We start from the raw sequence: 19,695 nt of genomic DNA on the forward strand, positions 1-19,695 counted from the left end.
CCTCCTCCTAAAGCAGAATCATTGTCTCTATTTTCTCATCTCATAATCCTTCTTCAACTCACTGAAATCTGACTTCCACTCATAGTCCTTCATGGCAAAGAACTTAATTTCTAACTCCCGCAGTGGTTATTTCTCAGTCTTTACCTTATGTGATCGCACTGCAACACCTGCCACCTACATCGGTTTTTCCTTCTAAAACCATTTTCCCCTTCACTCCTGTGATACCCCCAGCCACGCGATCTCATTCTATCCGACTGCTCTTCAGTCTCAGCTAACTGCTCCTCCTCCAACTGCCCATCAAGGCAGAATGCTTCCTTGAGTTCTGTCTTCAGTTTTCTTTTTGACCACATGCTACCATTCTGGGTCACTGATGCTTTTACCTGTGTAGAGCAAATGTCTAGCATTTAGGCCATGTTTTTTGCTACTGTTTATACCTTAAAACACTTTCTAAATCTCTCTCTTTAGCCAGGACCTTTCTTCTAAGCTTTAAGCCCATATACCCAGAAACCTACTGTATATGCCTCAAATAGAACACGTCCAAAATTGAGCTCATTTGTTTTTCTACCCTCAAACCTTTTCCTATTATATTTCTTGCCTTAGTTAATGGCACCACTCTCCACTAAAACACCCAACCTATTTGAAACCCGGAGTTATTCTTGACTCCTCCCACATCTTTGCCCCTCCCACTGGTCATTTCATTCTAGTCAATACTAACGGCTCTCTAATTTACCCTTCTGCTCGCTACTACGTTAATTCAATATTACTTCAAGTCTAACTGATCTCCCTGCCTCTATTCTACCCTCTACCCTCTCTCATTCCGGCCCTAGTGGATCCTCTACTTTGTGCCTGAGTGAATATTCTAAGGCACAAAGATGCTCAATTTGTTTCCTTGTTTGAAACCCTTCAAATGTCCCTACTGTCTAAGGAATAAAGTTCTGGCTGCTTAAACTGGCTTATAAGGCCCTTTAGGATCTCCCACTCATCTATCTCAGCTCTCCCAAATAGGTTCCAGTCATACCAAACTCCTTACAGTTACCTAAATTCTTTTTGTTAATCTTTAAAGATTGTGGTAAGAAACGCATAATAAAAACCTACCTTCTTAACCGTTTTTAAGTGTACCATTAGGTAGTATTAACTATGTTCATGTCGTTGTACAGACCTGTAGACACTTTTCATCTTGTAAAACTGCAACTCTAGGGCTTCCCTGGTGGCGCAGTGGTTGAGAATCCACCTGCCAATGCAGGGGACATGAGTTCGAGCCCTGGTCCGGGAAGATCCCACACGCCGCGGAGCAACTAAGCCTGTGCACCACAATTACTGAGCCTGCGCTCTAGAGCCTGCGAGACACAACTACTGAAGCCCGCACGCCTAGAGTCCATGCTCCACAACAAGAGAAGCCGCCACAATGAGAAGCCTGCGCACTGCAACAAAGAGTAGGACCCGCTAGAGAAAGCCTGCGTGTAGCAACGAAGACCTAACACAGCCAAAAAATAAACAAATAAATAAAATTTTTTAAAAAAACAACCTGAAACTCTATACTCACTGAACTCCCCATTTCTCCCTCCCCAGCCCCTAACATCACCACTGTTTCTGTTTCCATGATTTCAACTACTCTAGATGACTTGTTACCTAAATTCTTTTTTTTTTTTAGTTTCATGTGTACAACATAGTGATTCAATATTTTTATACATTATAAAATAATCACTACCCTAAATTTTTTTAATGAAAAAACTTAATATATACTCCATCTGAGCCAGCAATTCCACTTTAAAGAATCTATCCTACAGAAGGGGTGCCAAAGATTTATGTACAATGATGTTCACTGCAGCCCTATTTTTTATTTTTTTATTTTTTTGGCCACAACGTGTGGCTTGCGGGATCTTAGTTCCCCAACCAGGGATCGAACCCATGCCCCATGCAGTGGAAGCGTGGAGTCCTAACCACTGGACCACCAGGGAATTCCCTGCAGCACTGTTTTTAATAGTGAAAAAAACTGACATCAGTGTAAATTTCTCATCAAAAGGAAAATGCTTAAATAAACTATGATTCATCCTTTTATAGCAATATTATATAATTCTTAAAAATAACATCTATACGTCTTAATTTAATTCTTAAAAATAACATACAGGGCTTCCCTGGTGGCGCAGTGGTTGGGAGTCCGCCTGCCGATGCAGGGGACGCGGGTTCGTGCCCCGGTCCGGGAGGGTCCCGCATGCCGCGGAGCGGCTGGGCCCGTGGGCCATGGCCGCTGAGCCTGCGCGTCCGGAGCCTGTGCTCCGCAACGGGAGAGGCCACAGCAGTGAGAGGCCCGCGTACCGCAAAAAAAACCAAAAAACATACAATAGATCTATATGTATTGACATGGAAAGATGTCTAAGATATATTATGAGGTAAAAACAACAAGTTGCAGTGAACGCATATACATTTTTTTAAAGCACCAGCCCAGAAACCCATACAAAAATGTTCTAAAAGGATACAAAGTGATGCAGGAAGGGAAGGCAACCGTTTACTTCTGTAATATTTGAACTTGTGTTACAAATAACTTTTACATCTTAAAAATATTTTTTAGAGTTCTCTGGGGAGACTACCTTGACCCATCCATGTAGAATTGACGACTCCTTTCTCTGTCTTTGATATTTACCTCTGATAAGTTAACTTTGAGAATTTAGACAGAAGCTGAGTTTGACTTTAAAACTAGCTGACAAAAAAACCAAAAACAGGAAATGAGGAAAAAATAATTAATCTAAAAGATGACAAGAAAGGAGAGGAAAATAAACACTGAATAAGCAAGACAAAATAAGATATAAAGTTAAGACATGGATTCAGCTATGAATAAACTAATTAAATTAAATGAATTTAATGCTCCAGCCAAAAGGCAAATATATAAAGGTTGAAAGTAAAAAGGTTAGAAAAATATTTCTCAGGAAAACTCTTATTTTTTTTAAAGACCAATATAGATCTATTAATATTAGGCAAGATTAGACTCTAAGGCAAAAAGCCTTGTAAGAGATAGAGTCATCTCATAAGGATAAAACACTCAATTTACCAGGAAAGATATAGCAATTTAAAAAATTATATGTATCTAATCATAACAGAGCGTCAAAATGTATAAAGCAAAAATTGACAGACTACAGGAGAAATAGACAAATCCACACTCAGTGAGATTTTTAATAGGGATATAATGACTTAAACAGCATAGTTAACAAACTAGACACATATACAAATAGATATATAAAACTTCACCAAACAACTATAAAATACATGTTTTTAATCACACATGAAATATTTAGAAAACTTGACCATATATTAAGGGATAAGTCTCAACAATTTTCAAAGAATTTAAATAATAAAAATAGTATATTCTCTCATGATATCCACAAGAAACTCTCCAATGATGGGGGTGGGGACAAGAAAAGAGAGGAAGGTGGGTGGGAAGGGGCAAAGAGAGAGAGAGGTGCAGACAGACAACAGACAAATGTAGCAAAATGTCAACTGATGAATCTAAGTGTATTCATTATACTTACTATTCAAGCAACATTTAAGATAGAAATATTTCAACACAAAAAGTTGGGTGGAAAGTACATAAATAAGTAATTTTTTAAAAGACCATGCTCTCTAATCACAACTATTTAAGCTATAAATCAATAATAAAAATATAATTGGAAAACCCTATGTTTGGAAATAACCCAGGAGATCAAAAAGTAATCATATAAAAAAGAATATTGGGCTTCCCTGGTGGCACAGTGGTTGAGAGTCCGCCTGCTGATGCAGGGGACGCGGGTTCGTGCCCTGGTCCGGGAAGATCCCACATGCCGCGGAGCGGCTGGGCCCGTGAGCCACGGCCACTGAGCCTGCGCATCCGGAGCCTGTGCTCCACAACGGGAGAGGCCACAACAGTGAGAGGCCCGCATACCGAAAAAAATATATATATATTATTCAGGGGACTTCCCTGGCGGCACAGTGGTTAAGACTGCTCGCTCCCAGTGCAGGGGGCCTGGATTGGATCCCTGCTCAGGGAACTAGATTCCACATGCATGCCGCAACTAAGGAGCCGGCCTGCCGCAACTAAGACCTGGCACAACCAAATAAATAAATATATTTTAAAAATGAATATTATTCAGAACCATATCACATGGGACAGGTTGTAGGATGCACTTTAGTTAATACTTATGGAGGAACTTAGAAGAAGCAAGCATCCATCTTAAGAAGATTTTAAAAAGAACAACAGAATAAAATCAAAGAAAATATAAGAAATGAAATAAAGTAGACATTACTAAAAAAGAAAAAAAAAGATCAACAAAGCCAAAAGTTAATTTTCTGAAAATATATTTAATTAAATCATAAGTAAGATGGTTTTAAAAAGAGATGATGACAGAAATGACACAAATGAACAATATCTGGAATGAAAAAGTAGAAAAGATGCCAGGGACATTAAGAATAAATTATGAACAACTTTAAGTTAATAGATTAGAAAATTTAGACTGAATAGATATATATATAGGTAAGAGAACACCAAAAATAATTCAAGAAGAAATAAAAGCCTAAATATTTCTTTTTCTTTTTTAAAGGATTCCTTTTCCTTTTTTTTTTAATGTGGACCATTCTTAAAGTCTTTTTTGAATTTGTTACAATGTTGCTTCTGTTTTATGTTTTGGGCCAAGAGGCATGTGGGATCTTAGTTCCCTGACCAGGGATTGAACCCGCACCACCTGCATTGGAAGGCAAAGTCTTAACCACTGGACCACCAGGGAAGTCCCCCTAAATATTTCCAGAAACATTCAAGAAGCAAAATCAAGTCAAATACCAAGTATTCAAGAAATACATATTAAATCCAACCTTACAAACTATTTCAAAGTATAAGAAGAGAGGGAGTAGATCATGTTTCTAGTACTGGCAGATTGTTATTCAGAGTAACTGCTGTGCTGAACAAAAACAAACAAGTTGAATAAGATATTTTTAAAATATATGTATATACATGTACATCTCTTCCTAAAAAGTATCAAAGAGGTAATGAAACAGTATGGAATTACTAGGTCAAAGTAAAGGAAAAATGGGAGCCTAGCCAGGCTAGCAAGCACGGTAGATTAAAAAAAAAAAAAGAAATCTTAAAAATAAATAAATAAACAAACAAACAAATAAATAAAGAGACATGTACACTTTTTTTGGCAGGAGGGAGTCCAGACATTTAAGAAAACCTGTTAGATCACAGGCTAATCACAGAGATAATGGAACAGAAATGTCAATTACCACACACAAGAAATACCATTTGCAAAAACCATTTGGAAAAGTCACTATACAAATAGACGGCTGCAGCTGTCAAAAGAAATCCCTGAGGAGGGAGAAAATATGATTTCCAGAGTTACTACATTATAATACTCAAAATATACAGCTCTCAACAAAAAATTACAAAACATACCAAAAAAAACCATGAAAATACGACTCATTCAAAGGAAAAAGAGACTATAACAGGAACTCTTCCTGTGGAAGCCCAGACATTGGGATTACTAGTCAAAGACGTAAAATCAACAGTCTTAAATATGCTCAATGAGCTGTTTAGACAATAAACTAAAGGAAATCAGAACAAAGTATGAACAAATAGGGGGTGTCAATAAAGAGATTTAAAGAGATTGAAATTATAAACAGGAACCAAATAGAAATTCTGGAGCTGAAAAGTACAACTGATGATATGAAAAATTCACTAGATACCACTATACATCTACTAGAATGGCCAAAATCCAGAACACTGACATGCCAAATGTTGGTGAGGATGTGGAACAACAGAAACGCTCATTCATTGCCGATGGGAATGCAAAATGGTACACTCACTTTGGAAGACACTATAGTGGTTTCTTACAAAACTAAACGCACCCTTACCATATGACCCAGCAACCACACTCCTTGGTATTTACCCAAAGGAGTTCATACAAAAAACCTGCACATGAATGTTTACAGAAGTTTTACTCATAACTGCCAACACTGGGACTTCCCTGGTGGTCCAGTGGCTAAGACTCTGCACTCCCAATGCAGGCGGCCCTGGTTCGATCCCTGCAGGGAACCAGACCCCACATGCCACAATTCAGAGTTTGCATGCCGCAACGAAAGGATCCCACATGCTGCAACTAAAGATCCCGCGGGTGGCAACGAAGATCCCGCATGCCACAATTAAAACCTGGCACACAGGGCTTCCCTGGTGGCGCAGTGGTTGACAGTCCGCCTGCCGATGCAGGGAGCATGGGTTCGTGCCCCGGTCCGGGAACAAACCTGGCACAGCCAAATAAATAAATAAATAAATAAATATTTTTTTAAGAACCCAACAAAACTGTCAACACTTACAAGCAACAAAGATGTGTAGGTGAAAAGATAAACTGACAGTGGAATATTATTTACCACTAAAAAGAAGTGAGCTATCAAGCCATGAAAAGACATGGAAAAAAATCATATCACTAAGTGAAATAAGCCAATCTGAAAAGGCTACATACTGTATGATTCCAACTATATGACATTCTGAAAAAGGCAAAACTATGGAGAAAGTAAAAAGATCAGTGGTTGCCAGGGGTTAAAGGGAGGAAGCGATGAACAGTGAAACTAAGTATGATCCTATAAAGGTGGATACATGTCATTATAAATTTGTCCAAACTCATATAATGTACAACAGCAAGAGTGAACCTTAATGTAAACTATGGACTCTAGGTGATAATGATGTGTCAGCTGTAACAAACGTACTACTCTGGTGGGAGATGCTGCTAATAGGGGAAGCTGTGGGGGGCTGCAGTTAGGAAGTATATGGGAAATCTCTGTACCTTCCACTCAATTTTGCTGTGAACCTGAAACTGCTCTAAAAAATAAAATCTATTTTAAAAAAATCACTACAGGGGCTCAATGGCAGATGTCAGCAGGCAGAAGAAAGGATCAATGAACTTGAAGATAAGCAACTGAAATTATCCCGTCAGATGAGCAAAAAGAAAAAAAAAATGAAGAAAAATGAATAAAACCTGGGGTACCTATGGGACATCATCAAACATACCAACATATGCATTAGGGAAGTCAAGAGAAAGAGAGAAAAAATATCTGAAGAAATAATGGCCAAAAACTTCCCAAATTTGATAAAATTCATAAATCTACACATCCCAGAAACTCAACAATCTCTAAGCAGGATAACTCAAAGAGATCCACACTGACACATTATTGTCACACTATCAAAAGCCAAATACACAGAGGGAATCTTGAAAGCAACAAGAGAGAAGCAATTTGTCACTTACCAGGGAGCCTCAATAAGATTAATAGCTGATTTCTCCTAAGAAATCATGGAGGCCAGAAGGTAGTGGAATGACATGTTTTTTTGTTTTTGTTTTTTGTTTTTTTAAAATTTATTTAATTTATTTATTTTTGGCTGCGTTGGGTCTTCATCGCTGCGCACGGGCCTTCTCTAGTTGCGGCGAGTGGGGGTTACTCTTCGTTGCTGTGCGCGGGGGCTTCTCATTGCGGTGGCTTCTCTTGTTGTGGAGCACGGGCTCTAGACACGTGGACTTCAGTAGTTGGGGCATGCGGGCTCAGTAGTTGTGGCTCACAGGCTCTAGAGCACAGGCTCAGTAGTTGTGGCGCACAGGCTCAGTTGCTCTGCAGCATGTGGGATCTTCCCGAACCAGGGCTCGAACCCATGTCCTCTGCATTGGCAGGTGGATTCTTAACCACTGCACCACCAGGGAAGTCCCAACATGTTTTAAAGAAAAACGACTGTCAACTAAGAATTCTATATGGGGAGGGCGGGGGGAATGTGAGGAAAATTCTTCAACAATGAAGGAGAAATTAAAACATTCCCTTATGGATAAAAGCTAAGGGTGATCATTACTAGTGGACCTGCCCTACAAGAAATTCTAAAGAGAGTCCTTCAGGCTGAAATGAAATGAAATTAGACAGTAACTTGAAGCCATATGAAGAAATAAAGCCATATGAAGCAACTGATAAAGGTTGCTACATAGGCAAATATAAACCTATATTATTGTACTTTGGGTTTGTAACTCCTTTTTTCCAATATGATTTAAAAGGCAAAGGCATAAAACAATAATTACAAATCTGTAACAATAACAATATGAAGGGGGAGGGACAGAGACATATAGGAACAGAGTATACGCTACTGAAACTAAAGTAGGTATTATCCAAACTAGGTTATTATTACTTTAAGATGTTAATTGTAATCCCAAGGTAATCATTCAGAAAATAACTTTAAAAATATACAGAAAAGGAAAGAGGAAAAGATAACAGTATACTACAAAAATATCAACAAACTATCAAAAAAAAAAAAAAAAAAGGCAGTAATGGAGGAACTGAGGAACAAAAACATTTAAGACATAAAAAACCAAACAGCTAAATGGCAGAAGTCCTTCCTTATCAGTAATTACTTTAAATGTAAACAGATTAAATGTTCCAATTAATAGGCAGGAATTGACATAATGGATTAAAAAAAAAAAAACAACGATGCACCTATACATTGTCCACAAGAGACTCACTTTACAAAGACACAAAAAGGTTGAAAGTAAAAGAATGAAAAAAGATAGTCCATGCAAATAGTAAACAAAAGACGGGGTGGGGGCTATATTAATATCAGACAAAATAGATTTTAAGCAAAAAGGTTATATTAAGAAGATATAGCAGTTATAAATATATGTGTACCTAATATTAGAGCCCCAAAATATATGAAGAAAAAAAATGACAGAATTGAAGGGAGAAAACAGACAGTTCTACAACCACAGCTGGAGACTTCAACACCCCACTTTCAATAATCGATGGAACAATAACGAAATGGAGGACATGAACAACACTGCTCTAGAGCACAGGCTCAGTAGTTGTGGCGCACAGGCTCAGTTGCTCTGCAGCATGTGGGATCTTCCCGAACCAGGGCTCGAACCCATGTCCTCTGCATTGGCAGGTGGATTCTTAACCACTGCACCACCAGGGAAGTCCCAACATGTTTTAAAGAAAAACGACTGTCAACTAAGAATTCTATATGGGGAGGGCGGGGGGAATGTGAGGAAAATTCTTCAACAATGAAGGAGAAATTAAAACATTCCCTTATGGATAAAAGCTAAGGGTGATCATTACTAGTGGACCTGCCCTACAAGAAATTCTAAAGAGAGTCCTTCAGGCTGAAATGAAATGAAATTAGACAGTAACTTGAAGCCATATGAAGAAATAAAGCCATATGAAGCAACTGATAAAGGTTGCTACATAGGCAAATATAAACCTATATTATTGTACTTTGGGTTTGTAACTCCTTTTTTCCAATATGATTTAAAAGGCAAAGGCATAAAACAATAATTACAAATCTGTAACAATAACAATATGAAGGGGGAGGGACAGAGACATATAGGAACAGAGTATACGCTACTGAAACTAAAGTAGGTATTATCCAAACTAGGTTATTATTACTTTAAGATGTTAATTGTAATCCCAAGGTAATCATTCAGAAAATAACTTTAAAAATATACAGAAAAGGAAAGAGGAAAAGATAACAGTATACTACAAAAATATCAACAAACTATCAAAAAAAAAAAAAAAAAGGCAGTAATGGAGGAACTGAGGAACAAAAACATTTAAGACATAAAAAACCAAACAGCTAAATGGCAGAAGTCCTTCCTTATCAGTAATTACTTTAAATGTAAACAGATTAAATGTTCCAATTAATAGGCAGGAATTGACATAATGGATTAAAAAAAAAAAAACAACGATGCACCTATACATTGTCCACAAGAGACTCACTTTACAAAGACACAAAAAGGTTGAAAGTAAAAGAATGAAAAAAGATAGTCCATGCAAATAGTAAACAAAAGACGGGGTGGGGGCTATATTAATATCAGACAAAATAGATTTTAAGCAAAAAGGTTATATTAAGAAGATATAGCAGTTATAAATATATGTGTACCTAATATTAGAGCCCCAAAATATATGAAGAAAAAAAATGACAGAATTGAAGGGAGAAAACAGACAGTTCTACAACCACAGCTGGAGACTTCAACACCCCACTTTCAATAATCGATGGAACAATAACGAAATGGAGGACATGAACAACACTAAAGCCAGGAGCTACTCTGGGATTTAACAGTAAATAGACAAAAATCATTGCCCTCATGCACCTTACAGAAAATAAACAAGATACACTATGGGGGAGATGGAGTGGGGAAATGGGTGAAATCGGTGAAGGGGATCAAGAGGTACAAACCTCCAGCTATAAAATAAATAAGTCACAGGGATATAATGCACAGCATAGGGAATATTCAATGATATTGTAATAACTTTGAATGATGATAAATGGTAACTAGACTTATCATGGTAATCACTTGGTAACATATATAAAAATATCAAATCACTGTGTTGTACACCTGAAACTAATACAATATTGTAAGTCAATTATACTTCAATTTTAAAAAATTAAATACTAAGTAAAATAAATAAAAAGGTATATCATGTAGTATAGTAGGAGAAAAATTAAACAGGGAAGGGAACAGGGATTGTCAGAGGTTGCAGATTTTACTCAGTGTGGTTGGGGAAGAACTCACTAGGAAGATGACGTCTGAGTAAAGAGTTCTCCTTACTCTAAATTCTTATTTATCACACTCCTTCAAAAATATGTGTGCTAGACAAACTCCCCATCTATCTGGTGAGCTCCTTGTCGGCCGGGGCTATTGTGTTAGGACTATCCCAGCACAGAGCTTACATAGAAGGACCGTTCGATAGGTTTACTGAATGCCCACACAGACACGCACAGCTAGCATCAGTTCAGGGGGTACAGCAGCGTATAAATTGCTACTGAATTTTTTACTAACGTCTTCACCCTTGGCCCTCCATGATAAATTAGTTTCCATGTGGTCAGCCCTCCAACTCAATGGGCCAGGTGAAAAGTAAAAGTGTGTTTTCTCAAACACTGGCCTCACTAACCCAGAAACTGGGTGTCTCCTTAAGTCAACCATTATAATAAGGAAAAAAGTCTCTCAGAAACTCATTAATGTGCCCTTACCACACACTTTATGCATAAAAAGAGAGGCCCATAAAGGTCAAAATTCTAGTTAGAAATGGGAGTGTTTGCGCTGACTCCTGAAAGTCACTCTGCCTCAGACCTACGTCTCCTCACCAGGAACTCTCCTCAAGAACCTCTGCCTCCTGACCTGCGCCAGGCTCATCTCCAGCTGCAAGGCGTCTCTCTCTCTCCGAGCTGTGTCCAGCTCTCCTTCCAACCGCCGCACCTCAGACTGCACCAATGCCAGCTGCTGTTGGGCCTCCCGGGCTGCCTGGGCCTCCCTCTGGGCGTTCCCATAAGAAAGAGAAATCAAACTTAAGTTTATACCTCATTGCCTGTCTCCCGGTTACCTCTATTCCCCGATTCATCCTCCCATACCCTAAAAACCAAGCTTCCTCTCTCCTCACATGTGACCTATTTCCTCATCTCTGTTGAATCTCACTCTTCGACCTTCCATGTATTTGATGCCCCCAGCCCTTCCTGCAGGCCCTACACTCTCAATCTTCTCTCCCACATACAGTTCTTCACCCTCCATCCCAGCCCACTACATCGCGTTTTCTGACATCTGTCTCATTCAATTATTTTGTCCTTCATCTGTTCCCCCATTCCCCAAGTGCCACTTTTACCTTCTCCCTTTCCAACTGAGCCTGGCTCTCCTCCTGCAGTGCCTGGTAGCATTCCTTAAGATGATGCTCCTGCTGGGCCCAGGTCTGCCGTTCTTCTTCTAGGGCCACCTGAAGTGTCTCCAACTGTTGACGCTCACTGAGTTGCCCAGCCCGAGCCTCGTCCCGTTCTTCCTGCAGGGCCCGGCACCGCTGCTGTTCCAGCTCCAAGCTTAGGGTCAGAGCTTGCCTTTCCTCTTCCTATAGCCCCAGGAGAAAACCAAGATCCTTAGCATGCCCTCAAGAGACCAGCAATCTGCCCCCCTTACCCCCATCCAATGTGCCCGCTGAGAATTATATCTGTTAAAATACAAGAGTTAACAAGCCCACAAGATTATATGGTAAATAAGAGCTTCTGTTCCAGAGTTAGGTAGATTTGGGTTCAAATCTCAGTTTGAATCCCAGCTCTGCATTTACTTTGTGTTCTGAGGCACACATCCTTATCTGTAAAGTGGGCATATTACAGTCTACCTTGTGAGGATTAAAGTTAAAAGCATATGTAAAGAATTTAGCACAGTGTCTGGCATGTAGTAAGTACTCAATATATAATAGCTATCACCGTCGTCATCAAAAGAAATTCCATAAAGACTAGAAAATCCAGCCTACAATCAGGCACTATCCAACCAGCAGCCACCATCAGCGCTCTTGGATGTAGCCTGTTAGGAACATAAGTACCAGCATGCATGTAGCAAGCAGGCGTCATGCATGCAAGAAATTCTAAACCTGGCTACTAATTCACATGGGTAATCTTATCATTTCAGCAATTAGAAACGTGAGTAAGTCTCATCCCATACTTTTTCTGGTCTGCCATAGACCAGGTTTCTCAAACCTGGCTGAACGAAATCACCTAGGAAATTTCTGAAAATATTTAGGCTCCCCAACCCCCCATATATCAAAACCTCTGGGAAAGGGTCAGAAATCTGTATTTAAAAATAATTATCCAAATGATTTTAATGAAGATACAATTTGCTGAGTCTCTCAAACTTACTTGGTGGCAGAGCTTACTTTCTGTAGAGTATCTAGCAGAACTAGTCTTTTTGTTTTTTTTTTTTAATCTTCTTTTATGTATGTATGTATTTATTTATTTATTTATTTGGCCATGCCACCGAGGCGTGTGGGATCTTAGTTCCCTGACGAGGGATTCAACCCGTGCCCCCTGCAGTGGAAGCACAGAGTCTCAACCATTAGACCGCCAGGGAAGCCCCCAGAACTTGTGTTTTAAAGAACACACTTTGCCCTGGTGCAACTCAAATTATGAACTCCCACAATCCATCAAAAGACCGTATCCCTCTAGAAGTAATTAACAGCCTCTACCGGAATTAACCCAGGAAGCATTCTCACCAGTGTCTCTCTTTCCCGTTGCTGCAGTCTGGCACCTTCCTGCTCACGATTCAGGGCCTCCATGGCCTCAGAAAGGCTTTGTTCCAGGCGGGTTACTGTCTTTCAAGGAGAGAGGAACACAGGACGGAGGAACTGAGGGGAATCCCTGTACTTCGAAAATCATTAACAACGTAAACTCTAAAAGCAAGAGTTAACTAAATGACTTGGGGGCCAGAGAGAAGACCACGTGGCGTGAGGAAAGCTGAGAAGACATCAACCACGCAAGTTTGACAGCAGAAACACTGAAGGGAGAGGAAGCAAGAACTGTCGGGCCAGCTACGGCAAGATTGAGGTCAATCTGTCAGGAACCCTGACTCCAGAGCTGTTTCTACCCTCTCCCATCCAGCCGTCGGTGACCTACGTTCTAAAGCCCCATGACCCAGGTTGCACACCTCCTGCTGCTTGCTTCTAGTGAGTTCAGCTGCCTGGCGCTCCTCCTGGAGTCCCCGAAGCACCTCTGTCCGCTCAGCTTCATGCCGGTTCCAGCCCTCCACCACGCGGGCCAGGGTCTCAGGAAAGTCAGATAGAATTTCAAATAATTTTTTTGCCCTCTTTCAGCCCACGGGAGCAGGGTCAACAGTCACCTTCTCCCAGTAGTCAGTTAACCCACCACTTGCCCCGGCTCCTAACATGAACAAAGAAATGTTGGTTGGCCTCCCCCTATTAACTATTCCTCGGTGCCCCCCGTGGAGAGACCCACCCGCATTCCACTGCCCTGGCACCTTGTCCAGTTGTTCAATCATGGTATCTTTCTTGCGGTCGGCAGTCACGGCCACAGCTAACTGTTGCTGAAGCTCCAGCACGCGGGTCTGCAGGCCCTGAATGTGGCGCTCACAATGCTGGGAAGAAGGAGGAGGAGTCTGGATGTTGCCATCCTTAGTTTGACCAAAGCTCCAAACTTTCCAGCTCCTCTACAGGGGAAATGGGCTGGAGACAGGGAGCCTGGGTCCCAAGAACAGAACAGGTTTGGGGAAGGAGAATCAGGAATTCTGGAGCCTAAGACCTCCAACACCTTCCTCTACCACCTCAGGAAGTAGGGGCTTAGTTTCCATCCTCTTCCCTTTTCCAGATCGCCTGGGAAAAATTTCCATGAACCTTTTGGCAGGGGCGCAGCAGCCCATGCTGCGAAGAGTGAGAAGTTACTCCTGCCCTAAGAAGCATATTGGACACAACGATTCAACATGGCAAGGACAAAGGGGAAAGCCTTTCATTCATGGCCAGGAAGTTTAAAATGGAGGAAGAGAAGGTTCCAAAAATGACAACACAACCAATAATTCCGACTCTTCCTCTGCCTTGTCCCTCTCTCTGCCTCCTTCGGATAGGCTGAGGCTCACAGAAACAAAGCTCGTTATATCACTGGCAGCTTTGCACAAGCCAACAAAGTTTGTTGTCCATTCACCAAACATGCACAGGGTATTTCTATGAGTTCGGTATATTCTAGACTTTAGGAAGAAAGTGCTGAACAAGATAAGGTGTGACCTGCACGGAGCTTAGGTTTTAGAGGGGGAAAACAAAGAAGATATATCAGACTTGAATAAACTACATGAAGGAAATAACAGAATGATCTGAGGGAATAATACCTGGAGGGGAGGTGTGCCATTCTAGCTAGCTAGGATGGTCAAAGAAGGCCTGCCTTCCAGCAGAGCCATTTCAGCAAAGTCCCAGCCTGCAGGCCCTTAACCTTCAGCCCCTTTTCTAATCTTTGCTGCTATCAAAAGGAAGCCTTTATATCTCACCTTGCGACGGGTATGCTCTGAATCCAGTGCATCTCTCAGCCCCTGAAAGTCCGGGGGATTGAGCGGGGGCCCTGACCGAAGGCTGGTGTAGCGGGGAAACAACTCCTCCAGGGCTTGGGCTGAGCTAGATGGAGATAAGTCGTGCAGGGGCCGGGTGCTGAGCAAATCAGGTAGAGAATATTAGGGTTGGGAAAGCTTTCGAGATCCACTAGTCCAACTGTGACATTTTACAAATGAGGAAACTGAAACTCAGGGCAGGAGACTTGCCCAAAGTTACAAAGCTAGGTAGATAAGTGATAGAGCCATAGATAGCATGCAGGTCTGTGATTCACTCTGTAGTGCTCCCTCCTCTATTCCACACTCCCTGCAGTACAAGTCTCAGCAGAAACAAACTAGCTCTTCTGGAGGAAGAAGGACTAGAAGCTGGGAGAGAGCCAGGTAGCAGCAGATGCCCATGTTCCCAAAAGAGGAAAGGGGATAGAAGAAAGGAGACAAAGGATGAAAACTGAAAGCTAAGTGACAAGCATCTTAGGTCCTTAAGAGATACAAAAGCAGTAAAGGGAGAACTAAGCACTAGAACACCTGGCTTTCCAAGAAAGAAAGGAAGTCAGCTAGGAGAACCCCAGGGAAAAACTCACTTAAGTAAGGTGGCCGTGCTGTCACTGTCAAAGGAGTCCTCTTCCCGTCTCTCTGAGCCGGCACCTGGAGTAGCGGGATCCCCTGTGGGCAGCCAGAGAGGCCCACAACCAGGGTCAGGTAAGGACAGGAACAGGGACCACTTGAAGAAGAGGTCCTTCCTTTCTACTTCACCCACTCTTCCTGCCCTCTCCCAAAGAACAGGAACCTTTCCTCCAGAAACCTCTTATCTCCGAGGTCTAGGTTGCCACCCCCCACACATCCTGCTTCCTTTCTCCACTTTTTCCCACCCCTTAAATCTAGGTTCTCCTTTATAGGGAAGGGGTTCACTCACGATAGGCCGTATCTCGTGAGGTTTGGAGCATGCTCTGGAGTTGACCCCGAACACTTTCCATCTCAAAGATATGCTTGGAACCATCCTAGAAAAAGCAACATGGAAATCAGATGCAATAATCCATATCTACCTACTGCCAGGGTAGATGGCATCCAGTAGCCCCTAAGGCCCAAGAATTTTTACTCTCACACCTAGGAAAACAAGAAAAATAGGACTGACCTAGTAAGAAACTCAAATGTCTACAGAAGCCAGACAGGTAATGTAAATGAATTAATTGGGCACCTTAATACAAGAGTGGTGAGGATTCTTGCCAACTAGAGAGCAAATATCCTGTCTAAAAACTCTGTAGTCCATGGCTATCAGTTTTTCAAACTCTGGGCGGCCTAACCAGTCTGCAGATTGGTTATGATACCTGCTCTATCTGACACTATCTATCTATAACATGTATAATTGATTAAAAACTATGTTTTAATGATTTACATGCCAAATTTTGAACCATATGATCAAAGTAGTTTTGGGCTGGAAGGATCTCAGCATATTTTCCTTAAGTCCCTAGTTCCCTCTGGGGATGAAGAAATGTTATCCTCACTCCCAGCACCCACATCCCAGTTAAAGCACAGCAACCTATCCCACAGGTGTCTCTGAAGGAAAAAAAAAAATAGAGCTAGTAGTTTCACAACTTTCCAAATTATGGTGGCCCAGGCCACTCTCTCCCTCATAAACATTTGTTCCCAGGAACAAGCATGACTGACTGTGTAGTTAAAAGGAATTTGGAATCCAACAATAGGAGTTCAAGTCTCAGTAAAGCTATTTTTTTTAACCACCCCCGATCCCAAGACCCTAGAGGTTTCCAAGACACACCTCCCTCACCTTTTTCTTCAAGTTGTTCTCCAATCCAACCGACAAGCTGTGACTCAGTTCTTGGGCCAAGCCATCTAACACTTCATGAGGAGGTGGGAAGGTGGTGGGCAAAAACAGCTGGGCTCGGGCTGTGCTCTCTGCCTGACGACTGACGTGCAAAGAAGTATACAGCTGGGAGGTCACCTCAGAGGATGCTTGGTTCAGCCCAGGGGCTTCTGATGAATCACTCAGGAGATCCTTGGTCCGGAGAGGTGAACTGGGGCTGGTAGCTGATGTGGCCATGAGTACAGGAAAGAGACAACTGGAGACAGCAGAGCTGGGAACTCCTGGTTCTGCTTTAGGAGAGCCCAGGGGGAAAGTACCCCGAGAAGGACGATTTGGGAAAAAGGAGGAAGACTCCAAGTGAAGGATTCTTGTTGAATGAGGGTATGGAGCCTTTCTGGTTAGAGGAAAGGTTTCCAACGGTTCCAGAGGCCATGGGAGAGGGCAAAAGGATTTCTTTCCACAGCTCCTGGTAACAGTGGAAAAGGAGGGTGCAGCAAGGAGAGGGTGGGGACAGAAGATCTGCTGCAGTTCCTCTGGAGCACTGAAAGCTGCAGATCAACTTCTGGCACAGGCTATCACTGGTCAACTGAGCTCTTAAGTTTTCACACCCAGAACGTGCAAACTGAAACGGACCCAAATCCAATAGAGGCCTAATTTCCGTCCAGCTGCCTTATTTGCCCCTCAACTGGCTGTGGTCTCAGAGGGGCAGGAACCTCATGCTCCCCACCTCCCCTCTCCTCCCACTGCACTCGTTCTACCCAGGGTCAACTCTCTAGTATATCCCCTGCGATCCCTCCTGTCAAGAAAGCCATAGCAAGGTCCCTAGAATCCCTCCCTCCCTACTATCCCCAAAGAAACTTGGTGAACACTCAGTCACGCCCTCAGACGTCCCGAAAAAGTACGCCGCGCTCAAGCCTAGCCTGAGATCCCCTACCCTGACCACCCCGTTCCAACTACTCTCCACACCTCCAGTCCTCGGCCACGCAGTCGGCCAAGGTGGGGACAAGGGACTGCCCCCCTCCCCTAAGCCCCAGTTCGGCAACACCAAGACACCCCCCTTCTCGCGCCCTTCCCTACAATCAAAACCGTTGGCAGCCTCCCGCCCACCGTCCGCAGCCCCGCCTCGCTCGCCTCGATGACGTCAACAGCCCAGGACACCTAGTTTTCAGCCGTCTCGCAGCTCCTGGAGCCGGAGAGCCTGGACGCGCGTGCGCGTATCCGACGGCCACGGATTGGCTGAGAGAGGTATAGGGGTGGGGTTATTGCTCCGCCGCTAGAGCGTGCAGACCCGGTGGGGCGGGGCTCCGCGGAAACCGGAAGTATCGAGTGACGGGCACTCGGAGAAGTTCCGGTGAGTTCGGGGGAGGGGCCCGTCTGGTTGGAGGGATCCAGGGCTGGGAACTGGCGCCTAGGGGGTGTGGGTGGTCCTGGAGCGAGGCTCACATTCTCTGCCCTGCAGATGACTGTCCACAACCTGTACCTGTTTGACCGGAATGGAGTGTGTCTGCATTACAGCGAGTGGCACCGCAAGAAGCAAGCGGGGATCCCCAAGGAGGAGGTGACGAGAGGGCCCCGCGCAACCCGGGTGACCTCACATCTCCAAATGCACATTGTCCCAGTCCAGCTTCTTCTCTCCAAACCCTGGCTCCTTCCCACCCCAACCCCGGCTCCTTTAAAAACCGAGAGCTAACTCTGCCCCTCTCCCTCCAGGAGTACAAGCTGATGTACGGGATGCTCTTCTCTATCCGCTCGTTTGTCAGCAAGATGTCCCCGCTAGACATGTACGCGTAGTCAGAGGGGTTGTTGAGGGAGGGAGGGAATTTGGGGGTGGGGGAAACTTTCTGGAGTGGAAGGGGCTTTGGCCCCCAGAGAGGGTAAGGAGATAGAGAGAGAGGCTGAGTCCGGGGCGAGAGTGCAGGAGCTGGCAGGAGCGGCGGTGGGGAAGATCTGAAGGTAGAGAGGTTGGGCAACGGGGCTAAATTGAGGGGTGAAGATGGGAGGTGTCTTTAGTCAACCAGGCTCCTACAAACGACATGTTTAGAGAAGAGGGAGTCAATCTAGAGGAGATCAGAAGAATCTCTTTGGGAGAGATTTCGCTTCTATTCCTTAACATCCTCCTCCTCTCTGCAGGAAGGACGGCTTCCTGGCCTTCCAAACTAGCCGTTACAAACTGCATTACTACGAGACGCCCACTGGGATCAAGGTTGTCATGAACACTGACTTGGGCGTGGGACCCATCCGAGATGTGCTGCACCACATCTACAGTGCGGTCAGTGCCAGCCCCTCGGACCGTTCCGCCGAAGCTTCAACAGCCATGGCCACTTAGAGCCCCAAGACTCCTTCAGCTTCCCTGCCCTAATCCTACTGTATTGTATCTCTATTGAAGTCAGACTTCTTGGGACCCTTTAGGTCCTTATACATTCCCACCACCAGTTTCTCCCCAAGGAGGGTTTGCCTTCCAGCCCTTGATCGCTGTGCATTCACACACCCTTGAGGTTATAGTAGGTTTGGGGTTGAAAACAAGAAGTGTTCAAAGCCTGGCTCTAACACCCTCCCCCTCCACAGCTGTACGTGGAGCTGGTGGTGAAGAATCCCCTGTGCCCGCTGGGCCAAACTGTGCAAAGTGAGCTCTTCCGCTCCCGACTGGACTCCTACGTCCGCTCTCTGCCCTTCTTCTCCGCCCGGGCTGGCTGAAGGAAGCACTCTACCTCGCCCCTCAGAAGAATCCCTGTCTGTCTGGGGCCCTTTGTTTCACCTGAGGGCCCCTATTGGCAGCCCCACGGCCCCAGCTCCTCCATCCCCGTCAAGCCCCTCGGCAGCCCTCCCAGAGGAACAGCCTAAAAAGCCCTCCATGGTGCCCTTCCCATCACAGGAAGGAAGCCTACTGGAGTCTCTACACCTCCAAACCAGGCCCTCTCTCCAGTTTTATCACCTACCTGACGCTGGGAGAAGTACAGAATAAACTTTTTATCACCCTCTGCGACCTGAGCGTGTTAGTTTCAGTGGTCGATCGGGGCCTACCCCTCTCAT

General features: G+C 43.6%; 2 protein-coding genes across 10 annotated transcripts in view; one reads left to right on the forward strand and one right to left on the reverse strand.

Moving 5' to 3' along the window:
* Positions 1–17,864, reverse strand: part of CNTROB (centrobin, centriole duplication and spindle assembly protein) — a 32,763-nt gene extending 14,899 nt beyond the window's left edge. For 4 of the 9 annotated variants that reach the window (XM_055082064.1, XM_055082067.1, XM_028483142.1 and 1 more), the window contains exons 1-9: positions 16,621–17,666; positions 15,760–15,844; positions 15,428–15,509; positions 14,790–14,946; positions 13,776–13,892; positions 13,446–13,562; positions 13,015–13,113; positions 11,638–11,874; positions 11,160–11,294 (exon numbers count right to left, since the gene is read on the reverse strand). In XM_055082064.1, coding sequence (XP_054938039.1) covers positions 11,160–11,294; positions 11,638–11,874; positions 13,015–13,113; positions 13,446–13,562; positions 13,776–13,892; positions 14,790–14,946; positions 15,428–15,509; positions 15,760–15,844; positions 16,621–16,902 — 1,311 coding nt within the window. In that variant the 5' untranslated portion in view covers positions 16,903–17,666. Of the gene's footprint in view, positions 1–11,159; positions 11,295–11,637; positions 11,875–13,014; positions 13,114–13,445; positions 13,563–13,775; positions 13,893–14,789; positions 14,947–15,427; positions 15,510–15,759; positions 15,845–16,620; positions 17,667–17,742; positions 17,765–17,796 lie in introns of those variants that run through there. The other 5 variants (XM_055082066.1, XM_007126602.2, XM_028483143.2 and 2 more) reach the window with 4 other exon arrangements.
* A 133-nt stretch (positions 17,865–17,997) lies between these two features.
* TRAPPC1 (trafficking protein particle complex subunit 1) lies at positions 17,998–19,645 on the forward strand. The gene is made up of 4 exons (XM_055082063.1): positions 17,998–18,223; positions 18,376–18,446; positions 18,796–18,934; positions 19,231–19,645. The coding sequence occupies exons 1-4, from the start codon at positions 18,125–18,127 to the stop codon at positions 19,357–19,359; spliced, it is 438 nt and encodes a 145-aa protein (XP_054938038.1). The 5' UTR covers positions 17,998–18,124; the 3' UTR covers positions 19,360–19,645.
* The last annotated feature ends 50 nt before the right edge of the window (positions 19,646–19,695 follow it).

This window comes from Physeter macrocephalus, unplaced genomic scaffold (genome assembly GCF_002837175.3).
Source record: "Physeter macrocephalus isolate SW-GA unplaced genomic scaffold, ASM283717v5 random_8, whole genome shotgun sequence".
NCBI classification, from domain to species: domain Eukaryota; kingdom Metazoa; phylum Chordata; class Mammalia; order Artiodactyla; family Physeteridae; genus Physeter; species Physeter macrocephalus.

Excerpts from the sequence above, each read along its gene's own strand:
- TRAPPC1 (XM_055082063.1), top strand. The coding sequence starts at position 18,125 with ATGACTGTCCACAACCTGTACCTGTTTGACCGGAATGGAGTGTGTCTG. Across the intron at positions 18,447-18,795 it reads AAGATGTCCCCGCTAGACAT|GAAGGACGGCTTCCTGGCCT; the intron begins GTACGCGTAGTC and ends TCCTCTCTGCAG. Across the intron at positions 18,935-19,230 it reads TGCACCACATCTACAGTGCG|CTGTACGTGGAGCTGGTGGT; the intron begins GTCAGTGCCAGC and ends CCCCCTCCACAG.